The 12,379-nt window shown below is 44.5% G+C and overlaps 1 protein-coding gene across 1 annotated transcript in view; it reads right to left on the bottom strand.

Annotated features, from left to right (window-relative positions):
• Positions 1-205: 205 nt before the first annotated feature.
• Positions 206-12,379, bottom strand: part of LOC139239575 (zinc finger protein 79-like) — a 31,157-nt gene continuing 18,983 nt past the window's right edge. Inside the window, exon 6 of the mRNA XM_070868354.1 lies at positions 206-883. Within this exon, the coding sequence (XP_070724455.1) occupies positions 206-883 (678 nt within the window). The remainder of the gene's footprint in view (positions 884-12,379) is intronic.

Genomic DNA, 12,379 nt, shown 5'->3' with positions numbered 1-12,379 from the left:
ATGCTAAACCCTCAGGTGGGAAAGACAAAAATCCACAGCAATGTGTTGAAAGCAACACTAATTTATGTGTCTGTATCCCAAATATTAAACTCCAGTCGATTTCAGGAGTTATTACCATCAGCGTTGCAGGATTTCTAAACCCCAACTGTCAGAATGAAACGATGCAGTCCAGAATGCGATTAACAGCAGAATCCAACCCCTGCGGTCACTTCTGAATTCGCTGGTGCCTCAGCAGGTTGCCTGAGAGAGAGAATCGCTTCCCACACTCAGAGCAGGTGAACTGCCTCTCCCCAGTGTGAACTCGCTGGTGTATCAGCAGGTCGGATGATGCAGTGAATCCCTTCCCACACTTAGAGCAGGTGAACGGTCTCTCCCCTGTGTGAAGTCGCTGGTGTGTCAGCAGGTTGGATGATGTAGTGAATCCCTTCCCACACTGGGAGCAGGAGAATGGCCTCTCCCCAGTGTGAACTCGCTGGTGTGTCAGCAGGTTGGATGATGTAGTGAATCCCTTCCCACACTCGGAGCAGGTGAACGGCCTCTCCCCTGTGTGAACTTGCTGGTGTATCAGCAGGTCGGATGACTGAATGAATCCCTTCCTACAGTTGGAGCAGGTGAACAGCCTCTCCCCAGTGTGATCTCGCTGGTGTGTCAGCAGGTGGGATGACAGAGTGAATCCCTTCACACAGTCGGTGCAGATGAATGGCCTCTCCCTGGTGTGAACACGCCGATGTGTTTCCAGCTGGGACGGGTAGTTGAATCGTTTCCCACAATCCCCACATATATACGGTTTCTCCCCATTGTGACTGCACTTATGTCTCTCCAGTTTGGACGATTGGCTGAAGCCTTGTCCACACACAGAGCACGTGTACCGTTTCTCCCCACTGTGAAAGGTGCCTTCTGCTTCCATGGTCAAAAGCTGATGATATTCCAGTCCCGATGTAGCGAGTGACTGTCAGATCTTTGAGGTGATGTTTGGTTTGAGCTTCCAGTCTACAAATCCTCCCCTTTTAACTCCCTGTAAAGTGAAATTCAAACAGGAAAAAGTGAGTGTGAGAGAGAACCCACAAAAACACCAAGGCAGGTTGTGATATTGAGCTTAATGAATCTGGTCATTTGTGGGGCCGGCACGTGAAAAAGGTGACCGTGAAAGCTGCCAGATTGTCGTAAAAACACATCTGGGTCACTACTGTCCTTCAGGGAGGGGAACCCACCTCCCTCGACAGGCCCATATGGGAAATTGTTGGTCCCACTGGGCCCAGAAGTACTGGGGGAGAAACCCAGCCACTTCCCCCCCTCTCCATCCAGCTCAAACTGATGTAATGAACAGAGCCAGAAAAGTAGGCCACTGAGTGACTTCCACATCCAGCGCCCACCTGATACAGAGCGGCTGAGAATTGCTGGGCCTGCTGTATCAATGCAAGTTGTTGTATTCCTGGTCTGGAGGAGGAGCTGCCCCCAGGGGTCGCTGGTGCTGGGCTCGGTTGCTCTGATTCAGGGCCCGAGAGCCGCACTCGGTGTTGCCCGGGGACTGAGAGCCACACTCGGTTAAATAGGAGGCAGACAAAAAGCAGGAAACTATAGACCAGTTAACCTAACATCAGTGGTTGGGAAAATGTTGAAGAGTTCATTCTTAAAGAAGCATTAGCATGACATTTGGAAAAGCATAATTAGGTCAGGCAGAGTCAGCATGGATTTATGAAGGGAAAGTTAATTTTGACAACTTTGTTGGAATTCTTTGAGCATGTAATGAACAGGGTGGATAAAGTGGGTGTGGTGTATTTGGACTCCCAGAAGGCATTTGATAAGATGCCACATGAAAGATACCTGCACAAGATAAAATTTCACGGGATTGGGGTTAATATATTAGCATAGATAGAGGATTGGTTAAATAACACAAAACAGAGAGTTGGTGTAAATGGTTCATTCTCGGATTGGGAATCAGTAACTAGTGGGGTGCCGCAGGGATCAATGCTGGGACACCACATATTTACAATCTATATTAACAACTTGGAAGAAGGGACCAACTGTAAAGTAGCCAAGTTTGCTGGCAATACAAAAGTTGGGAGAAAAAGCAACGTGTGAGGAATTCACAAATAATCTGTAAAAGGACACAGATAGACTAAGTGAGTGGTCAAAAATTTGGCAGACGGAGTATAATGTTGAAAAGTGTGAGTTCATGCATTATGGCAGAAAATAAATCAAAGAACAAGTTATTATTTAAATGGTGAAAGATTGCAAAGTGTTGCAGTACAGCGGGACTTGGGAGCACTTGTGCATGAAACACAAAAGGTTAGTATGCAAGTACAGCAAGTGATCAGGAAGACCAATGCAATCTTGGCCTTTATTGCAAAGGGGCTGGAGTATAAAAGCAGGGAGGTCTTGCTACAGTTATACAAGTTATTGGTGAGGCCACACCTGGAATACTGCGTGCAGTTTTGGTTTCCATATTTATGAAAGAATATACTTGCTTTGGAGGAAGTTGAGAGAAGGTTCACTAGGTTGATTCCAGAGATGAGCAGTTGACTTATGAGAAAACGTTGAGGATGTCGGGCCTCTGCTCATTGGAATTCACAAGAATGAACGAGAGGTGATTTATTGAAATGTATAAGATAATGAGGGGGCTTGACAAGGAGGTAGCAGAGAGGATGTTTTCACTGATAGGGGAGACTAGAACTAAGGGGCATAATTTTAGAATAAGGGGCCACTCATTTAAAACTGAGGTGAGGAGGAATTTCTTCTCTCAGCGGGTTGTAAATCTGTGGAATTCGCTGCCTCAGAGAGCTGTGTAAGCTGGGATATTGAATATATTTAAGACAGAGATAGACATTGTCTTACCGATACGGGAATAAGGGGTTATGGGGAGCGGGCAGGGAAGTGGACCTGAGTCCATGATCCGATCAGCCATGATCGTTTTAAATGGTGCAGCAGGCTCGAGGGGCCATAAGGCCTACTCCTGCTCCTATTTCTTATGTTCTTATTTTCTTATATAGTGGATGTCTGGTATGGGAGTGTGAATTTGAATCTGTATCTGTCCATCTCTGATATGTGGATGAGGGTTTTACTCTATGTTAGTTTCTGTTACAAGAGTGTGGATTTTATCCTCTAACTGTCAATTTCTGGTAATTGCCTGTGGGTTTCATTCTGTATCAAAAAGGGCCACATTACAACATAATTCTAAAAGGACAAGGAGTGTTAAAAAAACAAGCCTGAAGGCTCTGAGTCTCAAAGCGAGGAGCATTGTAATAAGGTGGACGAATTAACTGCTCATATAGCTATTAACGGATATGATGTATTTGGGATTACTGAGACATGGCTCCAGGGTAACCAAGGCTGGGAACATAACATCCAGGGGTATTCAATATTCAGGAAAGATAGCCAGAAAGGAAAAGGAGGTGGGGTAGTGTTAATGGTTAAAGAGGAGGTTAATGCAATAGTAAGGAAGGGCATTGGCTCGGATAATGTGGAACCTATATGGGTAGAGCTGCGAAACACCAAAGGGCAGAAAACGTAAGTTGGGGTTGTGCACAGACCACCAAACACTAGTAGGGAGGTTGGAGATGGAATCAAACAGGAAATTAGGGACACGTGCTATAAGGGTACAGCAGTTATCATGGGTGACTTTTACCTACATATTGATTCGGCTAATCAAACATGTAGCAGTACTATGGAGGAGGATTTCCTGGAGTGTATAGGGGATGGTTTTCCAGACCAATACGTTGAGGAACCAATTAATGAGCAGGCCATCCTCGACTGCGTCTTGTGTAACGAGAGAGGATTAGTGAGCAATCTGCTACTGCGTGGCCCCTTGGGGAAAAGTGAACAAAATATGGTAGAATTCTTCATTAAGATGGAGAGCGGCACAGTTAATTCAGAGACTAGGGTCCGGAACTTAAAGGGAACTTCGATGGTATGAGACGTGATTTGGCTCAGATAAACTAGCGAATGATACTTAAAGGGTCGACGGTGGATAGGCAATGGCAGACATTTAAAGATCACATGGATGAATTACAACAATTGTACATCCCTGTCTGGCGTAAAAATAAAACAGGAAAGGTGTCTCAACCGTGGCTAACTAGGGAAATTAGGGACAGTGTTAAATCCAAGGAAGAGGCATTTTAACTGGCCAGAAAAAGCAGCAAACCTGAGGACTGGTAGAAATTGAGAATTCAGCAGAGGAGGACTAAGGGTGTAATAACGAGGGGGAAAATAGAATATGAGAGTAAGCTTGCAAGGAACATAAAAAACTGACTGCAAAAGCATCTGTAGATTTGTGAAGAGAAAAAGATTAATGAAGACAAATGTGGTCCCTTGCTGTCAGAATCAGGTGAATTCATAATGGGGTACAAGGAAATGGCAGACCAATTGAACAAATACTTTGGTTCTGTCTTCACTAAAGAACACACGAATAGCCTCCCGAAAATACAAGGGGACCGAGGGTCTCGCGGGAAGGAGGAACTGAGGGAAATCCTTATTAGTCAGGAAATGGTTGTAGCGAAACCGATGGGACTGAAGGCTGATAAATCCCCAGGGCCTGATAGTCTGCATCCCAGAGTAGCCCGATAAATAGTAGATGCATTGGTGGTCATTTTCCGCAATTCCATGGACTCTGGATCAGTACCTATGGATTGGAGGGTAGCTAATGTAACCCCACTTTTTAAAAAAAGGAGGGCGAGAGAAAACAGGGAATTATAGACCGGTCAACCTGACATTGGTGGTGGGGAAAATGCTGGAATCAATTATTAAAGATGTAATAGCAGAACTTTTGGAAAGCAGTGACAGGATCGGTCCAAGTCAGCATGGATTTATGAAGGGGAAATCGTGCTTGACAAATCTTCTAGAGGTTTTTGAGGATGTAACTAGTAGAGTGGATAAGGGAGAACCAGTGGATGTGGCGTATTTGGAAGTTCAAAAGGCTTTTGACAAGGTTCCACGCAAGAGATTAGTGTGCAAAATTAAGGAACATATTATTGGGGGTAATGTAATGATGTGGAGGGAAAACTGGTTGACAGACAGGAAGCAAAGAGTGTGAATAAACGGGTCCTTTTCAGAATGGCAGGCAGTGACTAGTGGGATGCCGCACGGTTCAGTGCTGGGATCCCAGCTAGTTACAATATACATTAAATGATTTATATGAAAGAATTTAATGTAATATCTACAAATTTGCAGATGACACTAAGTTGGGTGGCAGTGTGAGCTGTGAGGAGGATGCAAAGAGGCTGCAGGGTGATTTGGACAGGTTAGGTGATTGGGCAATTGCATGGCAGATGCAGTATAATGTGGATGAATGTGAGGTTATCCACTTCGGTGGCAAAAACAGGAAGGCAGATTATCTGAATGGTGACAGATTAGTAAAATGGGAGGTGCAAAGATACCTTGGTGTCATGGTAGATCAAGTCACTGAAGGTCGGCATGCAGGTACGGCAGGCAGTAAAGAAAGCAACTGGCATGCTGGCCTTCATAGCGAGGGGATTTGAGTATAGGGGCAAGGAAGTCTTCCTGCAGTTGTACAGGACCTTGGTGAGAACACACCTTGAGTATTGTGTAAGTTTTGGTCTCTTAATCTGAGGAAGTTCGTTCTTGCTATTGAAGGTTCACCAGACTAATTCCCAGGATGGCAGGACTGACATATGAAGAAAGACTGGATCAGCTAGGCTTACACTCACTGGAATTTAGAAGAATGAGAGGGGATCTCATAGAAACATGTAAAATTATGACAGAACAGGACAGGTTAGATGCAGGAAGAATGTTCCCGATGTTGGGGAAGTCCAGAACCAGGGGTCACAGTCTAAGGATAAGGGGTAAGCCATTTCGGACTGAAATGAGGAGAAACTTTTTCACCCAGAGAGAGGTAAAACTCTGCAATTCTCTATCACAAAAAGTTGTGGAGTCCAGTTCTTTGGATATATTCAAGAGGGAATTAGATGTGACCCTTACGGCTTAGGGGATCAAGGGATAGGGAGAGAAAGCGGGAGTGGGGTACTGAAGTTGCATGATCATATTGAAAGGCAATGCAGGCTCGAAGGGCCGAATGGCCTGGTCCTGCTCCTATTTTCTATGTTTCTTTCCATTCTTGGTGTGTGAGTGTTTTATTTTGTGCTGTATCTGTCCATCTCTGTTATGTGAAAGTGAGCTCTACTCCATACCCGTCATTCTCCTCTATGTTTGTATTGTTTTACTGTGTACCATCAATTCCTTGTAGAATATTTGTTTTACTTTCTAACTGTCAATTTGTGTTATGGAGGTGAGTGTTTATGCTGAATCTGTCGGTCTCTGGTAAATGAGTCTGAGTTTCACTCTGTAACTATCTGTCTCTGCTCTGTGAGTGTGGGCCTTTCTCTGTATCTCCATTTCTGTTATGGGAGCCTGGCTTTTATGCGGTTTCTGTCAAGTTCTGACATGTGATTATGGGCCTTACTCTATAACTGCCAGTTTCTGTTTAATTGTGAGTTGGTTTTCCTTTGTACCTGTCAGTTTCTGGAATGAAAGAGAGATCTTTACCCTGTACCTGTCAATTCCTGGTTCGTGAGTCTGGGCATGTCACTGTATGTCAATTTATGTTATGAGAATATGGATTGTAATATGTCAGCCTCTGATATGTGAGTGTGGGTTTTGTACTGTATCTCTCAGTCTCTTATATGCAAGTGTGTGTATTTTCTGTAACTGTCAGGTTTTGTTGTGTGTTCAGGTTGAATCTGTGCTTCAGTTTCTACGATGTTAGACTGTACCTATTTGTTCCTGCTACTTGATTGTAGATTTTAGACTGTACCTGTCAGTTCCTGCTATGTCTGTGTGGAATTTACTCTGTATTTGCATGTCTCTGGTATGTGAACGTGAGAATCAATTTTACTTTTTTACCTGTATTTCTCTGATATGTGAGTGAAGATTTTGTCTTCGACCGATCATTTTTCAGATGTGTGTGTGTGGGTTTTATTCTGCCCCAAAAGTTTCTGCGATGCAAGTAACAATTTTACTTCCTGCCTTTCAGTTTTCTGATATGTGCCCATGGGATTTACACTTTACCGGTTACTCTCTGGTATGCAAGTGGGGATTCCAGTCACTTTCATATATGTGGGTGTGTGTTGTATAGTGTATCTGTCAGTCTATGGTACGGGAATGTGGGTTTTATTCTGCACCTGTCATCCTCTGGTATGTTCGTGGTGTAAATACTGAATCCATCAGATTCTGAAACATGAATATGGCTTTTGCTCTGTAACCGTCAGCTTCTGATATGCGAGTTTGGTTTATATGCCCTATTTGACATTTTTTCTGACAGATGATTGTCTTTTATTCACTACCTGTCAGTTTCTGGCAAGTGAGTGTGTGTGTTCAATGTACCTGTCAGTGTGATCTGTTTCAATGGTGAAACAGCATGTGATTATACTGCTCCATGTGGCTGTATGATTCACAATGTAACTCTGCCACTTCGGATCACTTTGGGACTGACATCTTCTGCTGCCTGTGACAATAGGATTGAGGCCAGTTCAGTGTCTCTGCGCTCTGTGAATGATAATCGACTTACTGTGTGTGAGAAGGAGCTGCCTGCACTGTACCTTGTGTTCCGGGTGGAAGAAAGATGATAGTTGTTCTGGCTGGTTGAAGAATTTTGCTCTGAGAATAATAATGAGAACATTATTAGTTCTAAGATAAGGATGCGGGGGAGAATATGATGTATCTGAGGGAGTGACCATGTATCTCTCGATCATCAGCAACATGGTTCTGGAGAATTCAGCTCTCCAAAACAATATAACCCTTCTTTAAAATATCTTCTCCCACACTCCTCTCCTGGTGCCTGCAATATATGCACTTTGTGAAACTCCTCACATCTTCACTGTCAGGCTGTGTTTCCCCCCGGACTCAGTGCCGATCTCTGAGTCCATCTGCAGACACGCTCCCAAAGTGCTGCGCTGCTGTAACGAGGCTGCTGTAACGAGGCTTCTGCTCGCTGCCTTACCCCGGGGCCGTGGTGTCTCCATTCCCGGCTATTTTAAACGATAATCTACCGCTCACTGATTGAATGGTGATCACAGGCAGGGCTGGGGGAGAGTGGGGGCATGCGCTCTTCTGCTCACTGGGAATCGACACAGGGGGCGAGGCTGAACCGCGCATGCGCAGCTCTCTGCAATAATTCAGCCTGTAAAAATCAAAGTGCACTTTTCCCAATTTACTGTTATCAGAATCTGAGCAAATGAACTGGGCCTGGGTGGAAAGGACAGAGAATGATTAGAGCTGTGAGCCTTGCCCCTTGGAAATGCTCAATTTGGGATTATTCCCTGCAGGGTGTTTCTCTCCATGAGCCCGTCTTCACAAAGCAATTCTGCAGAAACATCGGAGGGAGGAGGAAGTGGGAGTGTTTCTGGGTCCGTGCAGCAGTTAATATCTGACAGAAACAGTTTAATTACAGTAAAGCACTCGGTCACTGAGAGTAATACCGAAGTGGATAATCAAGGGGCTTTCATGAGGCAGGAACTTAATACAATCACTATTCATAATAAAGTAGTACTCAGAAAAATAATGGGACTAAAGACAGACAAGTCACCTTGCCCTGATGGCTTCCATTGTAGGGTCTTAAGAGAAGTGGCTGCAGAGATAGTGGACACATTAGTAGTAATCTGCCAAAATTCGCTGGATTCTTGGGTGGTCCCAACAGGTTTGAAACCAAAAATGTAACGCCTCTATTTAAAAAATGAGGCAGACAAAAAGCAGGTAACTGTAGACCAGTTAGCATAATATCTGTAATTGGGAAAATGCTGGAGACCATTATTAAGGAAGCAGTAGTGGGACATTTGGCAAAGCATGATTCAATCAAGCAGAGTCAGTATGGCTTCATGAAAGGGAAATCATGTTTGACAAATTTGCTGGAGTTCTTCGAGGATATAATAATTAGGATGGATAAGGCGGAACCAGTGGATGTGGTGTATTTGGATTTCCAGAAGGCAGTTGATAAGGTGCCACATAAGAGGTTACTGCACAAGATTAAAAGCTCATACCGTTGGGGACAGTATATTAGCATCGATAGAGGATAGGCTAACTAACAGAAAACAGTGAGTCAGGATAAATGGGTCTTTTTCCGGTTGGCAACCGGTGAATAGTGGCGTTCCACAGGTATTGGTGCTGGGTCCTCAACTATTTACAATCTATATTAATGACTTGGAAGAAGGGACCGATTGTAATTTAGCCATATTTGCTGATGTTACAAAGATGGGTGGGAAAGCAAATTGAAAACATAAAAAATCTGCAAAGGGATATAGACAAGCGAAATGAGCGGGCAAAAATTTGTCAGATGTATTATAACATGGAAAAATGTGAGGTTATCCACTTTGGCAGAAATAATACAAAAGCAAATTATAATTTAAATGGAGAAAAATTGCAAAGTACTACAGGACAGAGAGACCTGAGGGTGTTTGTGCATAAAACACAAAAAGTTAGTATGCAGGTACAGCATAATAATCAGGAAGGCAAATGGAATGTTGGCCTTTATTGCAAGGGGGATAGAAGTCCTGCTGCAACTGTACAGGGTATTAGTGAGACCACACCTGGAATACTGCGTGCAGTTTTCTTCTCTGTATTTAAGGAAGGATATACTTGCATTGGAGGCTGTTCAGAGGATGATTCCGGCGATGAGGGGGTTGGCTGATGAGGATATGTTGAGTAGGCTGGCCTGATACACATTGAAGTTCAAAAGAATGAGAGGTGATCTTATCGAAACATATGATAACGAGGGGACTTGACAAGGTGGATCCAGAAAGATTATTTCCACTCATAGGTTAAACTAAAATTCGGGTGCATAGTTTCAGAATAAGGGGCCACCCATTTAAAACTGATATGAGGGGAAGTTTCTTCGCTCAGTGGGTAAATCTATGGAATTCACTGCCCCAGAGAGCTGTGGAGCCTGGGTCATTGAATATATTTAAGGCAGAGATAGACAGATTTTTGAGCGATAAGGGATTAAAGGGTTATGGAGAGCAGGCAGAGAAGTGGACCGGAGTCCATGATCAGATATGCCATGATCTTATTGAATTGAAGAGCAGGCTCCAAGGGCCAAATGACCCACTCCTGCTCCTATTTCTTATGTTATTATGTACTTATGAGATAATAACCCTGCGACTGTACATGGGGATTCTAACCCTGGCACTGTACATGGGGATTCTAACCCTGGGAGTGAACAGCTCTGTGGCTTTCCTGTTACAATTGTCTGGGATGTAATCAGAAGCTTAGCACTGAGCAGCGCCTATCGGAGATGGTGAGAAATCCAAGGTGTCATGAATAAATAACTAAGCTGTTACTTTACCAAGATGGCCGCTCATGCGCTTTATTCCTCACTGAATCAAGATGGAGGAGGACTGACCCTTCCTTCCTGTACAAATATGGCCGCCGTTACCCTGGACCTGTGACCGGGAGAAAACCTCAAGGCTGCAGCCGCCGATATTCCGGTTGTTAATCTGGGCTTAGGGCGGGCTCCAGTTGTTTATGAAGCCTCCTTGGCTACTCGCTGGTCCATTACTCACCTCCGACCCGCTGAATTTGAGCTGTTTTCCGGAGCACATTTCACCATCCCAGCTCCGCAATTACACGCACCGCGCATGCTCCAAATACAGCCAGGTCCCGCGCTTGCGCATTGGGCCCCTGAAATCTGGGGTCGGCACATTCTCCGTCGCGGGGAATGCTGGGTAAATAGTAACGGCCACTTTAGCGAATGGAGCAGGATTTACTGGGGTTGCATTGGGCACTGAACCATGTTCATTCTGGCACTTAGACTTTGTTTCTGCTGCTCTTCATAACCCCTAAACCTGAGCTGGAGTTTAATGTCTGCAAAAATATAAAATAAATCAGCTTGTTTCAAACACCGTGTGTCGAATATGTGATTTCTCCAAAACCATCATCATCATAGGCAGTCCCGCGAAGCGAGGGTGATTTGCTTCCACGCCAAAAAGAAATGAGTTCACAGGTGTTTTAATGAAGGACCTAGTATTCCAGATCCAGAGCTACATCTTGAAGGGTGGAAGATGCCTACGATTGGATTTTTTTAACGCGTGGTGGCCGTTCCACACCAGCCACCACACTGGCTTGACAGAGCTCGGTCTTGGTCCAGAGGTAAGGATTTCCCCAGACGACTGGAGACCAGCTCTGCTGCACGGACTGAGCGCATACATATAGCAGTCTGGGCTGGCCCATGTTGCCCAAAGGCCCTTGCCCCTTCTGGGCCGCAGACCCATGCCTCTCCTGGGCCCCGGTAACGTCCTTCTTTCAACACTTGCTGCTCCTTCGCCCCTCCTGCTGTGCTGCCCGCACTGCAATTAGCGACGTGACTTTGCAGCCGTCACCATTCTCCAATGGAATGCCGCCGCCGCACACTGCTCCCTCTGATGGCCCTGACCTGCTGATGGTCATGCAGGCCGGGACCGTGCCGCTGCACGGGAGACTAATTGATGTTCCCTTCCCTTCCATTTTGGGCCTTTTCTTACTCTAGATTATTTCACTTCTCACGCAGTTCATCTTTTGCCACATCAAATCCCAAGCTTGTTTCGTTTAAGTATACGGCTTGTGGATGTCATAGACTGAACTGGCGTGTCTCACTTTACACTCATTTGAGGTTCCTTGAAAGAACTATCTTGCTTATGAATGGAACTCCATTATTTTCTATATTGTTTAATGATTTTTCAATGCGGTTAATAGATCTCCACACATACTGCATTTGATCGCATTTGAAATGTTCTGGTCTTTGTAATTGTCTTTGCTAATTTTGATGGGTTAGTTGATTATATTTACTTGTTACTAACATACGTTGCAGAATTATTTTGCATAAAGATAATTGTTTAAATACTTCCTTTATCGAGTCTTTAGCTTCGCCACTGATCTCTGTTTCCTCTTGTGGGGGGAATCGAGAATTAGGTGGCAAAGTCTGAGCATAAGGGGTTGCCCATTTAAAACAGAAATTAGGAGGAATTTCTTCTCTCAGAGGGTCGTGAATCTTTGAAATTCTCTACGCCAGAGAGCAACGGAGGCTGGGTCATTGAATATATTTACGTTGCAGATAGACTGATTTTTGAAAGATAGGGGTGTCAGGGGTTATGCGGAGACGGCAGGGAAGTGGAATTGAGGCCAAGACCAGATCAGCCATGATATTATTGAATGGCAGAGCGGGCTCAAGGGAGTAGATTGTCTACTTCTGCTCCTATTTCTTATGTTCTTAGCATTGGTTAGGGGCTGGGTTTAGATGTAGGTTTAGTGGTGAGTGGGTGTGGTTTGTGGTTATTTGTTAGGATTGGGATTAGTGATTGGGATAGTCAATACGATATTCGGCTTAGCATATAGTGATTAACGTGGAAAGCACTATTGGAAATATAATTGTCACTGAACTTGCCGTTTTACATTTCATGCT

Source organism: Pristiophorus japonicus, chromosome 28, assembly GCF_044704955.1.
Source record: "Pristiophorus japonicus isolate sPriJap1 chromosome 28, sPriJap1.hap1, whole genome shotgun sequence".
In the NCBI taxonomy this organism is placed as follows: domain Eukaryota; kingdom Metazoa; phylum Chordata; class Chondrichthyes; family Pristiophoridae; genus Pristiophorus; species Pristiophorus japonicus.
This window is presented reverse-complemented; position numbering and strand designations above follow the sequence as displayed.